The 13,796-nt window shown below is 37.9% G+C and overlaps 1 protein-coding gene across 3 annotated transcripts in view; it reads right to left on the reverse strand.

Annotated features, from left to right (window-relative positions):
* The window catches only part of TAF1B (TATA-box binding protein associated factor, RNA polymerase I subunit B), a 64,334-nt gene that overhangs the window by 24,535 nt on the left and 26,003 nt on the right, over positions 1-13,796 (reverse strand). For 2 of the 3 annotated variants that reach the window (XM_037026510.2, XM_073216788.1), the window contains 2 exons: positions 12,558-12,714; positions 7,237-7,336 (listed from right to left, as the gene is read on the reverse strand). In XM_037026510.2, coding sequence (XP_036882405.1) covers positions 7,237-7,336; positions 12,558-12,714 — 257 coding nt within the window. The remainder of the gene's footprint in view (positions 1-7,236; positions 7,337-12,557; positions 12,715-13,796) is intronic. The other variant, XM_073216786.1, reaches the window with a different exon arrangement.

Consider the following 13,796-nt stretch of genomic DNA (forward strand, 5'->3'; position numbering starts at 1 on the left):
CTGGCATTATCTTCATCACCATCTCCTAGAACAATTGCACCTTTTGTCATTTTTGGTGGAGGTACAGCTGCTGAGAAGCCAAGATTTACTGGAGAAAGCTAAGACATGGAAGGAGGGAAGAAAATGCTTCCTTTGTTAACGAAAAGCCGTTTCCATTAAAAAGTTTCAACATACTATGGAATAGTGAATGCACTTTTGTGAGCAAAAGCAAAGCGTACAGTGAAGAAAAGCCGCCTGTCAATTAAGTAAACAGTCATCTGAAGACATCCCAAACCTTCCCCCTTTTTCCTGAAAAAGGAGGGCACAGGAGGGAGGGAATGTAGACTATTCCCTGAAGATGTGTCTGTATGACCCACAGGGCTTCTAGACTGATACAAAGTCTTTTAATCACAGTAGTAGGAAATCACAAGGTTAATGTTTTTTTTTAAAAAAAGACCCCAGAGGTATAACACATTGTTCTAGCATGCATTAAAAACTTAGTGCTTGGGAAAGCATTTTATTGAATTTCACAAATATTCCAGTGAGTTTATTTTCCTTCATGAAGCAATGCCTTAAGACAGGTAAGGACAAGCTAGAGTTTCTGTTACACAACAGCAGGCTCTTGTGATAAACCTGATTACAATACCCTGTCAGAGGTGAACTTCCTGCTTAGCTATTAAAAAAAGAGTACTGTGCCTCGCCCTTACTTATTGTTTTGAAGCAAAGATTCAGCTGAGAAAAAGCTAATGCTATACACACCTGTTAATCCAAATTTAAAATGAGACTTTCTATTGCAGAGGAAAATTAATAAGGAATACAAGTAATATCCGAGTTAATGACAAAGCAATGTAATTCATTATCATGAAGGAAGGGCTCCACATGTGTTAGGGTTCACAAAACAGTTCATCTGGCATTTCTAGTCTGCTAGAATTATCTTAATGGTTGCAAATCTACCATGTAGTAACAAAAAACACTTATTTTCAAAGTCTACTCTTCTGGAAGTTTGTGGTGAATACATTATGTGAAATATAGTCTTGGCCCTGGGGATGAGACCATTTTAGAAACATGGTTGTTGACTTGCACAAAGACAAACCTTACGAACAAATACAATTTTATGAATTGATAACCAATGAGGACTTGCCAACTGAACAAGAGACAGTAATTTGTTTTGACCCCAGGATCAGAGCTGGGAAACCTCTATTGGAGTCTTCCTTAAAATGTGTCTGTTCCCCGAATAGTCTGTTTATTGTTGCATAGGTATGTTAAAATTTCACATATCTGTACTAAAGAAGATCAAAAGCTGGTAACTGAAAAGTATAATCCCCAAATAATTTCCATTTGTTTTGGAAGGGTTATGTGATTATTTTTGCAGCAGACTGACCTTGATCATTATTCAGTTTTCTCTAGGCTAGTATAAAACATAGTTCCCATTTTCTTCTCCTGGAAAGCAGAGGTGAGGAGAGACATGGTCTAAATAAGCACGCTGGGCACTGGTCCAGGATCAAACAAAACCACAGGTAATCCATAAGAAATCACTGAGCAAATATGAGGCATAAGTCTCCTAAAACAAGTATCAATGTAGCCTTAAACATACATTTTTTGATGAGGGGAATTCATTATTGGTTTGAGTATATTGGTAAACAGTACAACTCAACTGGTAAGATTATCTCTCACACTAGTTTTCATGAGTGATACTGACACACCCATTAACTCACATATTTGAACATCCTTGCTTATAAGCAAAGGTATATCCCTTAAACATTTACCTCCAGAATATTAGTAAATGATTTTTAATGTTTTCAACCAAATGCCGTTATTTAATGGCCTCCTGATATGTATATTATGTAATAAACATATCAAAAGCTGTCTGGAAGTCTTAATACTTTTAGGTGGAAAAAACTCCCCAACAGATCAATTTGAAATCTCCTGAAAACTTACTCTGTTTTTAGCTACTTCAAGTTATTTGATCAATGAACACAGACTGAGTCTTTACTGTGTATACAGAATTATATTAGATCTTATGGATAATAAAATAGAGGCATTAAATGTGGTCCTTACTCTCAGAGTAGCTGTAGATGCGAGACATCCAAACAAATCTATGCATCACGTATTGCCTTTTACTCCTCTTTTTTTAGAAATTCTATTTAAACCACATTCTCTAGCTATCTTTAAAATCCTGAAAAATACAAAAGAATAGTCCTTTTGATGTTCTCCTATTGAGCCTCTGTCCCCTCACTCATGATTAATTAAAAATAGTCAACAAAAGAGATTATTCCAAGGGTAAATATTTTGTATAAACAAAAGCCTATAACCATGAACTCTCCAGTAACATGGTCCAATTTGAGGAATAATCTTAGGCCAAGAACAGACTAGTGACACTATTCATGAATAGAGATTACAATTTTCACTCTGTTTTTAGCTACCTCAAGTTATTTGATCAATGAACACAGACTGAAGAAAGAATGACTATTAAGATGTGTTTAAGCATCTGAGAAAGAATCGTTCAGGTAACACCTAAAAAGCATCTGAGTATTGACTCTACTTATAAATGTCTGAAAATTAGTATTTGGGACACTTCTGTTTTTGCCCTTGAAAGATGAACTATTATGGAAAAAAAAAAAAAAAAAGAAAGTTTCAGGCATTGGATAACAGGAAGCACAGGGATTATAAACCAGGAGAGAGGAGAAGTAAATGGCCCCAGTTTGTGGCCTGGAGGCAGTTACCAAACTGCACTGCCGGGAGCAGAGGGTGAAACTGAGCCTGGTGGTCTTGCAGAGCTGAGACTGAGACCGGTGTTCCTAGAAGCTGAGATGGCTGTAATTTGCAGGCAGAATACCAGCAAGGATAATGCTGGGCACAGACAGACCTCTGGAGATCTGCAATGGGGTACTCTCAAATCTTTGGCTGAGTATAGACCTGTGCATATGTGAGAAAAAACCCGAGGCCAAGGGGAAAAAAAAAAAATCAACAGATTTTTTTTCAATGAAACCAAACAATTTCAAGACCCCACACAAAGCACCAGTTGGAGTGGAAAGAATTCATAATATTGGGGGCACTGGGTAAAGTCTTCCAAAGGATATGCCTTAGTAGGGGGCTAAGTTATTTCCAGAATAAAGGCTCTGGACCAGCCATAAAAAAACCTTAAAAATAAGCTTCTAAAGGATCAACATGATCTCCAAGTCACCTAATCACACAACAGAACAAAAACCCAGAGTCCAACAACATTAAATTCAGTGTCTGCATCCAGTCAAAAATTACCAGGCATGCAAAGAAGTAGAAAAACGACACATTATCAGAAGATAAACCAATCAACAGAAACAGACCCAGAAATAACAGACAATAGAATTAGTAGACAAGAACTTTTAAACAGCTCTTGTAAATACAGCCGATACTTGAATAATGCTAGTGTTAGAGGTGTCAAACCTCTAAGGAGTCGAAAATCTCTGTAGCTTTTGACTCCAAAATTTAAGTATTATAGCCTACTGTTGAATGGAACCCTTACAAATCACATAAACAGTCAACCCATATTTTGTATGTTATAAGTATTATATGCTGTAGTCTTACCATAAAGTAAATTAGAGAAAAGACAATGCTTTTTCAAATTGTCACATCTCTAAAACTTTTTCCAATACATTTATTGAAAAAAAATCTGCACGTAAGTGGACCTATATAGTTTGAGCACATGTTACTCAAGGGTCAACTGTATTGTCAATGTACTCAAGAATGTAAAAGAAAATATAAAACATACTGAGGGAAATGGAAAAAAAATAAGACTAAAATGGAACTTCTAGCAATGAAAAATAAAGATTCGGAAATGAAAAATACACTGGATGGGTTTAAAAGTAGATTAGACACTCAAGAAGGAATGACCAGTGAATATGAAGATCACAGAAACTATCCAAAATACAACACATTGCGAAAAAAGACCAAAACCAAAACAAAAAAACCCAGAAGACATATGTCATTCTTGCAGTCATTTAAACATTTGGCAATAATGGGCTCTATTACTATTTGGAAGGACACAGAATAAATTTTCTTAAATAAAATAATTATTTTTACAGAGTGAATTTAAGTGTCTATGTGAATAAAGAAGATGAAATCAAATTTCCAAATTCAAAAGGTAATTTCTAGTGAGATACCAATCCCAAGCATATAAACTCAGCCCAGGAAGCAATATTCTTTGCAAGAAGCTGAATTTATGGTAACCAAAATGAAATGCAAGAGTCATACCCATGGACTTCGTGGAACCTATTCTGAAAAAACTTAGAGATGGGGCATTTCAAAGATTTTTTTTTAAACAGACTTTTAAAATGAAAATTTTATTTTTCAAAAATACTACATTTTTTTTTTCTCCAAGCACCTTAATTACTCTCTTTACCCCTACTTTAGAGAAAAAGCTGTTGCATCCTGAAGACTTGAAGGGAGCCTATTACCTTTTTAATGTCTGCGATATGCCTGCATTTTTAAATATATTATTTCAAATACTCCTCATGAAAACCCTAATGAAGTAGAGGTTTTATGTATTTCCAAGTCCCATTTCTTCTTAGGCCTGTTTCCTTATTGGAAAAATAAGAAAAGTAGACTAAATGATCTCAAAATCTCCCTCCAGCTTTAATATTCCATGAATTTTATATAAAAGATCCTGGTACCTATTCCTAAGAAGCTTACAATTTGGTGAAGAAGGTAAAGACAAGTAATAATTTTAGGCACCAGCAAAAAGTACAAATAATATCAACCAAGCAAAAATTATCAATATAAACTGGGCAGTGAGTGGCCCTGAGAAATCAGGTTAAAGCCCAGTAAGTTATAATGTAAGATACAGAATATACTGGGGACTAACGAAAAAGAGAGAGAGAAGGGGAGAGGGGAGAGGAGTGGGAAAAAAGGAGGAAGGGAGAGAGAGAAAAGACAGGGAATTTTTATTAGCTAAGACTAAGCTGGTAACTAATGTAAAAATGATAACTCAGTGCCTTTGGTCCCTCTTGAAAACTGAACAAATGTAAAGGTACATACCTAGAATTACTGAACTACACGGCTTTTCCTTTCAGCAGAACATTGCAACAAGGCTCAGATGACCAGCCATACACAAATTTCTAGCAGCTAAATTTAAAACTACTAATTAATGAATTATACAGATTTTTCAAATCAATAATTTAAAAAAACCCCTCCATCTATGTGACCGTTTCAAGGTAGAGTCATTATTGTTCAAGGCATGCCCAAGGCAGGATGCCATTAAAAAAGATGAAAAACCAATCAACCTTAAACCAGGCTGTCTGAAACTAAGAACTTGGGTCACTCTTCTCCCACACATGAACAGGGCTCCCGAGGCGGCAGCGGCACCTGATGCTTCAGGGTTCACCTCCCTGATTATACTCAAGTTCGGTGATTCCACCACCACATCTCTCACAAATTGGCTGGGGTCTGGAGTACTGACTAGAAAGGTAGGCTGTGTCCTCTGTGTACCCCAGTTCTACAAATAAACTATTGCAACCCTGCCCAAGCTGAGAAAGTCTACCTGCCTTTCCATAAAGATCCACCTTTCAGGAAGGCTGTCTGGCTAGCCAGCCTGTACCTCGTGCCAGGCCATGTGGACTCCCTGACCCACTGTCACTACCAGCCTGGACCACCTTCCACTGGAGTTCCTTTTTGACCTCAATAACCTACCCCCCACACCTGCCCTGTTCCCTGCCTCGCCCCTCACCCAATTTTCATTGCTTGCTATGGTCCCTCTTTTTGTCTCCCTCCAAACTAAGGCTGCATTGGCCATGCTGGACTACATTCAGAGTGAGAGTACCAAGTATGTTACCCAATCTCTCTGTCTGTTTACTCATCTGAAAAACAGCGGTAATAATCATATATACATACACACTTCACAGGGTTGGGAAGAATACATGATTTATAAAGTACTTGAAACAGGACCTGGAACATAAGAAGCACTACCACTATTACTATTTCTTTTCTGTTTTTTCCAGGTCCTGTGCAGCTGCAGCTCTACCCTCCTTCCTTGCACTGCCCACAGATGGACACCACAAGTCTTCTCCCTCCTGGCGATGGGATACATGGCGACCACAGGAAAGCAGCCCCGGGCATGTACCTCCGAGCTTGCTTTCTGCTCCTTACATCTACAGGAACCTGTCCACACAAGTTGTTCTGGGGATATAGCCACTTCTGCTTTAAAAACCTAATGTTATCTACAAATCACTCATAGTGACCAATATTCTAAATCAATGCAAAATACTGCTACTATTGAGTGACTCAGATATAAAATGTTATAGTATGTTGCAAGCTTATTTCCCTTTCTTTCCAATCATTCACTCCCATCTGGTTCAATGCTTCAAAATTAGTACTTTACATAATTACTTTTTCATAGTGTCTATTTAAATGTTTGAAAGAACTAGGGTAATGAGGAGGGCAGAGTATCAGGCAGACAAAAAATAATACAATGAGTAAAAGGTCTTAAGTACTGTAGTTCCAAGTCTGAGGCCACCAACTACATGACCTGGGCAAGTCATTCTCCCTTTCTGAGGTGTGTGCTCAGACGTCCAAGTGGGAGGAGGATGACCCACACTTATGCAGGGATTTAGTAAGGATCGCGAATGCCTCTGGAATTAAACCACCAACAATGTGAAGGTTGTAAAGCTTAGGATGGCCTATGAAAATAATTCCTGAAGTGGGCAAATGGAGGATAATATTTAACATTCATATTTAGTTTACTGAAAGCCTTCTGATGAGCACAGGGAAGATAACCTTTGAGTAACATAGTGATAAACACTCATAATTAAAGGACAGAAGCCATTCCACTGGAGACATCTAAAAAAAGATCTAGAAAAAGATTAGCAAGCAAAGCACTTGAAATAGTGTCTCTTCAAACAGTTAATAATTTTCTTCTCTTTTCTCCAAAGCTACATTGTATGCAAATAACAAAAAACATTCAAAAATTTGAAATTACCTCAAAGTCATTATATAAAACTTCTAAAGTTTAGTTTCAACAATATGCTTATTTGCAGTTCACACACCTTATATTGTAACTGTATTTTGAGGATAACCTTAATGGAGTAGAAAAAGCCACATAAAGAAAATAAAAAACAGTAATTCTACTCTTGATGAAATTATGACATGTTCCATATTTGGTTAGAATAAAAACTAGATGACTTTTTTAAAACCTGTGACACCAAATAATAGTCAGGAAGGACTATAATCACCACATTACTTTTGCATCTTACCAGTGACTACAAAGTGAAAAAGAAAATGACTTGCCTCTATAGCAAAGATTCCTTTGTCACGCCCATATAATTTCATCTCTTCTGGAAAACGCTGAAAAGCATTTAGGTAAGGAATATGGTCCTCTTCTACAAATCTATATTTTCAAAAAGAAAGACTTTCAGTAAGAGATATGTATTGACTTGGCAAAGTAAACTAAAGAGTTGAAAATGTATTTCAAGGACAAGGGAAGAATCAGTTGAGCATGTTATATCGCCCACATACTTTTAGGATGATAAATCTGAAAATATCAGTTATTCTCTGTACCCATGTGTGGAGAAAACATTTCGTCAATTATCTAATGATCTCTTAAGTTTCTGAGTAAAGAGATGACATACTTCTATGAGGTACATACATTTGTCAATTCACCACTATGCTTACAGACATGGAGCTTCTTCTAGCCCTAGCTCCTACTCATCTTTTAAATCACTTCTTCAGGGAGACCTTCCTTGATCTCCATTTCCCTTGTCAGAACACCTCCCTTGTCTACCATTCTGTCCCTACTACCTTGGCAGCACATGGTAGATGCTTGTCACTGAAGAACAATTAAGAGAAGGGACCCTGCCCATTTGCTTACCATTCTATCCCAATGTCTGGTGCATAATAGCTGATCAAGTATTTTAAGCAAATTACTGCATTTAAAGAAAATAGCACACATACATAAATGTATGTACATATTTATTTACAATTCATTCAGTAATTTAACAGAAATGTAGTATTATATAAAGCAACACTATTCTAGGCTGTGGGGAAATAGTAGTGCACAAAACAGGAAAATATTCTTCTTCCCAAGGAGTTTATATTCTAGTGAAGAGAAAGACGACAAACAAAATAATTAAATGAAATCTATCTGTAAGGAAAAAATGGTACGAAGAAAAATAAAGTAGGGAAGAACAGAATAAGGAATGGAGATATTACAACCTGTGCCCTATATATATGCATATCTATATATCGGATTTTTAAAATAAGAAAATTGTTAAGGGAAAAAATGAGATAAAGAGAGGAATAAGTTAGTATAGAAATATGTTACTTCCAAGTCTGTTGCTGCTAGAGCTGGACTGACATCTGGCTTTCAGTTTTCTAGCAGTTAAAGAACAATATGGATTTAACTTCAATTTCAAACAAAAAATGTGATTAAGTTTTTAGTCTACTGGAAGTTGAGAATTATTTTATGTAAAAATGGTATTTTATGAAGCTTAATGATAAAACAGGGTCCTTTAAAGAAAACTACCCCACCTAATTTTTCATTAGTTTCTTTAACTTATGTAAAATATTTGTGCACAGCAGTCACCATTCACATTATTTTGGACCTACATTTTTGGTTTAAGATAATTTCATATACAGGATGTATTACATGCTTATCACTTTTATAACTATTTCATATTCTACAATGTTAATATATTCATAATTTATGTAGTTATTACCCCCATGTGATAATATATATATGCTGGCACTGTGTGAGGTGTTGGGAGGGCAGAAATGATAATACACGAAGAGCTCCCACCATGAGTCAGTCAGCCTGTGGACGAGTCAGTACACACGGTGCGCAGTTGCCCATCAAGGCGCATACTGGACTTGTAGGAGCAGAGGAAGGAATGAGAAACCGGCCCAGAGGAAGCAGAGATATCTGCAAAGAGCAGGTCTTGGGCATCTGGGGTTTTAACAATGTTCATCATTTGTAACAGTGCTGCTCCCAAGATTTTTTGTTGTTGTTGATTTGAATTTCCTTTTGGAAAAACATACACTTTCCCAAAACACAGATACTAACTCAAAGTTCTGAACAATTTCCTTTGTTAAGTAATATCAGATGGTCTTTGCATCAAGCCAGGAAGTTGACAGAGGAACCGCCACAGACTAAAAGCATTCGATATACCCCTCCAGACCACAGACCAATACTCTAGGCATTTCCCATAGAAACAGTCTTCTACTTTTACTGTACTTTTCAAAGGTTTCAATCTATGACAGATTGGAAACTTAACAGACCGCTTCCTCATCACAGGTAATTTAAGAAGCACTGCCCTAGAGTTAAGCCTAATCTACCTGTAAAACACATCCTGAACCTGTTCACCTCTTTACATTTCTACTACCACCCCCCTAATCCAAGTCCCTATCTCTTGCCTCAAGTGTAGTAAAAGACCTCCTATCACGCCTGCTTCCATCCTTGCCTACCTAGAACCCATTTCCTCACAGCTGCTGAATGATCAGATCATGACTCGCCTGCTAAAATCCCCAGGGGCTTACTACTATCACACTTTAAAAGCCAAACTCCTGACGTGTGTAAGGTTCCCATCAGGAGTGATGAATATGCCCTGGAAATAGAGGCAATGGTTGCACAACCCTGTGAATAAACTGAAAATGACTGAACTGCACATTTTAAAAGGATGAATTTTATTGTATATGAATTATACCTCAATTAATAAAAAATCCAAACACCTAAGTTGGTTTACAGAGACCTACGTTTGGCCCCTGCTTAACGTCTACCTACCTTCCTCCTCCTCCTCCAAATCTTCTTCCGCCTGTCACACTAGTCTCCTCGGCTCCTTGATGACACAGAGCAGACTCTTGCTTTAGGGCTTGGCACTAGCCATCTCCCTTACCTGGAATGTTAGTATTTCTGATATTCACCTGCTGCCTCTATTTTCATTCAAAGTACAGCTTAAATTCCATCTTTCCTAATAACCAATCCAAGGTAGCCATCTAGTCAGTCTCTAGCACATCATATGATTTCAATCTTCTGCACAGCACTTCACTGATCAGTTTTTAACTTATTTATGTACTTGCGCATCTGTTTCCTCCTCTAGTCTTGAACTTCACAAGAGCAGGGACTTGATCTATGTGGTAGAGAACTGTATCTCAAGGGTCTAGACTCTAGAACAATACCCGCATACAGTCAATATTCAATAAATATTTGTGGAATGAATACACGTTGACTATTTAAATTTATTGTTATTGCCAGGTAGGCAGGGTCCTTTAAAGGCCATTTTACAGGTTATTAATTTTTCCTAAGGACTATGGATGTGGCTAAAGGATTTAAACAAGGGGAGTGACATGAAGGAGCTGTATAAGATATATCAGTATTATGGCAGACTAATTATGTATTCCCTTTAAATTAATGTTCTTTAAATATTTTTTCAGTTTGGCAGCAGTTCTCAAACTTTAGCATCCATAATAATTCCCTGGAAGGCTTATTTAAACAAAGATTACCAGGCCCTACCCCCAGAGTTTCTGATTCAGAAGATTAGAATGGGTCCAAGTATTTGCGCTTCTAACAAGTTCCCAGTTGATGCTGATGCTGCTGGTCAGGGGACCACACTTTGAGAACCTGTGACTTAGAGCTCTTCCTCCAAGAAAAGCAGAGAAAGAAGATCAGGGTGATAGTCTCTTCTGCTATTATTGCAAGCAGTTAAACTTGGTCCCAAACTCGTACTGTCCCACAGAGCAAAATAAAAGCCCTCAGCTAACTAGATCCAACCTCCTTGGAGGTACTTTAGAATTCCTCTTGGAGGGAAGAGAGGAGAGAGGGAGGAAGGGGAAGAGGAAAGGAAGGAGACGGGCAGAGGGACAAAGCTGGGGGACCTTCCCCCACTCTTCCAACTACACGTAATATCCTCCCTGAGAAGAATTTCAGGTAAATATTTTCTCCATCTTGTTAGATTTCCAGGAGTGTTTTGTTACGCCCTTATATTATCCTGGGTAGGAGAGTAGCCCCTGTATCAGCTCTAATGACACGATCAGATTGCTGTTTCTGTTAAGATCCTCTGATTATCAGGAGGAAAATGGACAGAAGCATACAAGACTGCAGGAACAGGGCTCACCTGGGAGGTTGCTAAGTAATCCAGGCAAAGACAGAGACAGAGGGAATAGGATAAAAATGGGTTTGAGAGTTATTTTGGAAGTACAACTGATAGGACGTAATGACTAACTGTGTAAGTGGAGAGAAATAAGAGTCAAGGATGATTCTTAGGTTTCTGGACAGGTGCAGCAGAGTGTATGACATAAAGAAAGAAAATGCTGGAGAAGGAGCTGGATCGAGGAGAAAGATGATGAACCTCTTTCAGTCGTGACAATTTTGAGACACCATAAAGACGTCCAAGCAGTATCCAGCAGGCAACTAACTGTGTGTATGAATATATGGGTCTGATCCTCAGGAGACAAGTCTGGGCTGGAGATATAAACTTGAGAGTCATCATCCCAGAGATGGTAATTAGAGCCTTGGGAGAAGATGAGATCACCCAATGGGGGCACAAAGGGCAAGATGAGGTTTTTAATTTAACAATAAAATTCACTGAGTCACAGACTATCTGCATGCAGAGTTAATCACATCTGAGAAAACCCCTGCCATCTGGTTTGATGTGGCCAAAGTCAAAGGCTCTATCATGATTTATGGGAGGCGTTTTATTTAATCAAAGAGTGTACTGCCAATGATAATGATTATGATGATGGTGAAGAAAACAAAAACATTAAGAAGTAGCATTGAGTTATACTATGTGCAAGGATTGTTCTAAGTGCTTCTCATGGAGTACTAATTATTCAAAGTAGTATCTTTCAATGAAGCAGATACTATTTTAGCACCACTTTACCAATGAGGTAAGAGAGAGAAATTAAAGAATTTACTCAAGGTCACCTAAGTGGCACAGCCAAGATTCTAAGCCAGGAGTCTGGTTCTAAATCAGTGCTCTTAAAACCACTTCGCACACTGATTAAACCCAAATGTTATTTCTTAGAACACATATAAGGCAACAGAAAAATTAACACATTAATGATTTTGGCACATATTCTAAATACAATGCCGTAATTCACTCGTTAAACTCTAAGACCCTGTAGATTGTCCTGAAAAATGTAAATGCTGACTTTCTACATAACAGGCTTTTCCAGTAGTTTTGTTCCCAATTTTACCTTAAAAACATAGACAACCTAAATTTGAGCTCTTAACACCAATGTCAGTTTTTGTATAACTACTAATAACCATTTGCCAATGTAAAGGTCATCTGTTGATCTTCTCTCTCAGAATGAAAAATACTTAGTACTGCCATTCAGGTAACTTAAATGTCACTTTTCATCTTCAAAGCATTTTACTCACACTAGATAATTTATTTTCCAACACCTCACGTAAGGTGAATACGATTATTTACACTATATAAATAAGGAAACCAAGGAGATGACTTAGTAGCCCATGGAAGATTAAATTTCAGTGTCAGAATTTGGGCTACCCAATCTTTCCCATTCCTTCCTCAATTTTAGCCTTCTTGTAAAATTCAAAATATCCAAAAGTCACCTCCCAGTTCACACAGACACATGGTGCGAGAGGCCCAGCTTACCGCAAAAGATCTGAAAGTGTAATTGTCTCTCTCTGCCAAAGTAATGACAGGTAGCAGAAAGCAAGTGTCCTTGGCACAGTCATCTTTACAATTCCCTTCTCCTTTCGTAGTGAATATTCGACTCCATCAAGAGATCCAGAACAGATGGATAATGTTTCTTAGGAAATAAATGGAGATGTTTAAAAGTGCAAGTAATTTTCTGGACAACAAAAGAAGGAAAACAACAAAAAAAATGCAAAGAGGTATTTTAAATATCTCAAAATCAGATTACAATCAAAATAATCATTGCAAAAGCAATTCCGCAATAAAGAGCAATGGCAGTTTAGAGAAAATCGGCCAAAAGGTAATTGTTGGTTTCTTACGGAAATGGTAACAGTATGCACTGGGATTCTAAAGGTGGATTGCACCCCCTCGAAATTTTTCATGGTGAACAGGAATAATTTTTCAAATAAATGACAGGATAAACAAGCACAAGGAAAAGCAAAAAATGTGTAACTCCTTCGACCCAGGCTTCATGTCACATATCCCCTTCCCCTTCCCCTTCCCTGGGGCTCCCCCAACAGCTGGGGCAGCACCACCTCCCTCGTATCCTCCAGGCATCCTTTACCACTTTACCAGGGCACTATTTTATCCCCGCTCTTTCATTCAACACTTTTTCATCTCATTCTCTGTGCCACTGTTCTGGGTCTAGGGAAATGACCCTGAGCAGTGTCTCATCTCTCTTGGACCTTACATTCTAATAATGGGAGACAGTAAATAGAAAAAAACAAAAAGCACAACATAAAAAAAATGATGTAGGGGCGTACAAAGAGATGGGAAGGGACACGTGTTGTTCCATATGGGTGGTCAGCAAAGTTTTTGGGGAAGGTAACATCTGAGCAGAAACTTGAATGCATTCACAAAGTCAGTCTTAAGGATCTCAAGAAAAACACCAAGAACACCAGCAGGAGCGAACTTCAAGGAACAGCAGGGAAACTAGTGTGGCAAGAGCATCCTGGGTGAGGGGAAAGTGGTAGAAGATGATAGAGGAAAGTTAGGAACCATATTATATAGGTCATGATTTGCACTTTGGATTTTACTCTACGTATGATAAGTTTCTGGTGAGTTTTAAACAGAGGAACAACATAATCTCATTTATGTTTTTAAAAAGGTCCCACTGGCTACTGTATGAAGAATGGAGTTACAGGAGGGATTCCAAGAGCCTGATGATGGGCACTTGGCCTGGAGTGGAAGCCTTGT

Source organism: Manis javanica, chromosome 1, assembly GCF_040802235.1.
Source record: "Manis javanica isolate MJ-LG chromosome 1, MJ_LKY, whole genome shotgun sequence".
NCBI lineage: Eukaryota > Metazoa > Chordata > Mammalia > Pholidota > Manidae > Manis > Manis javanica.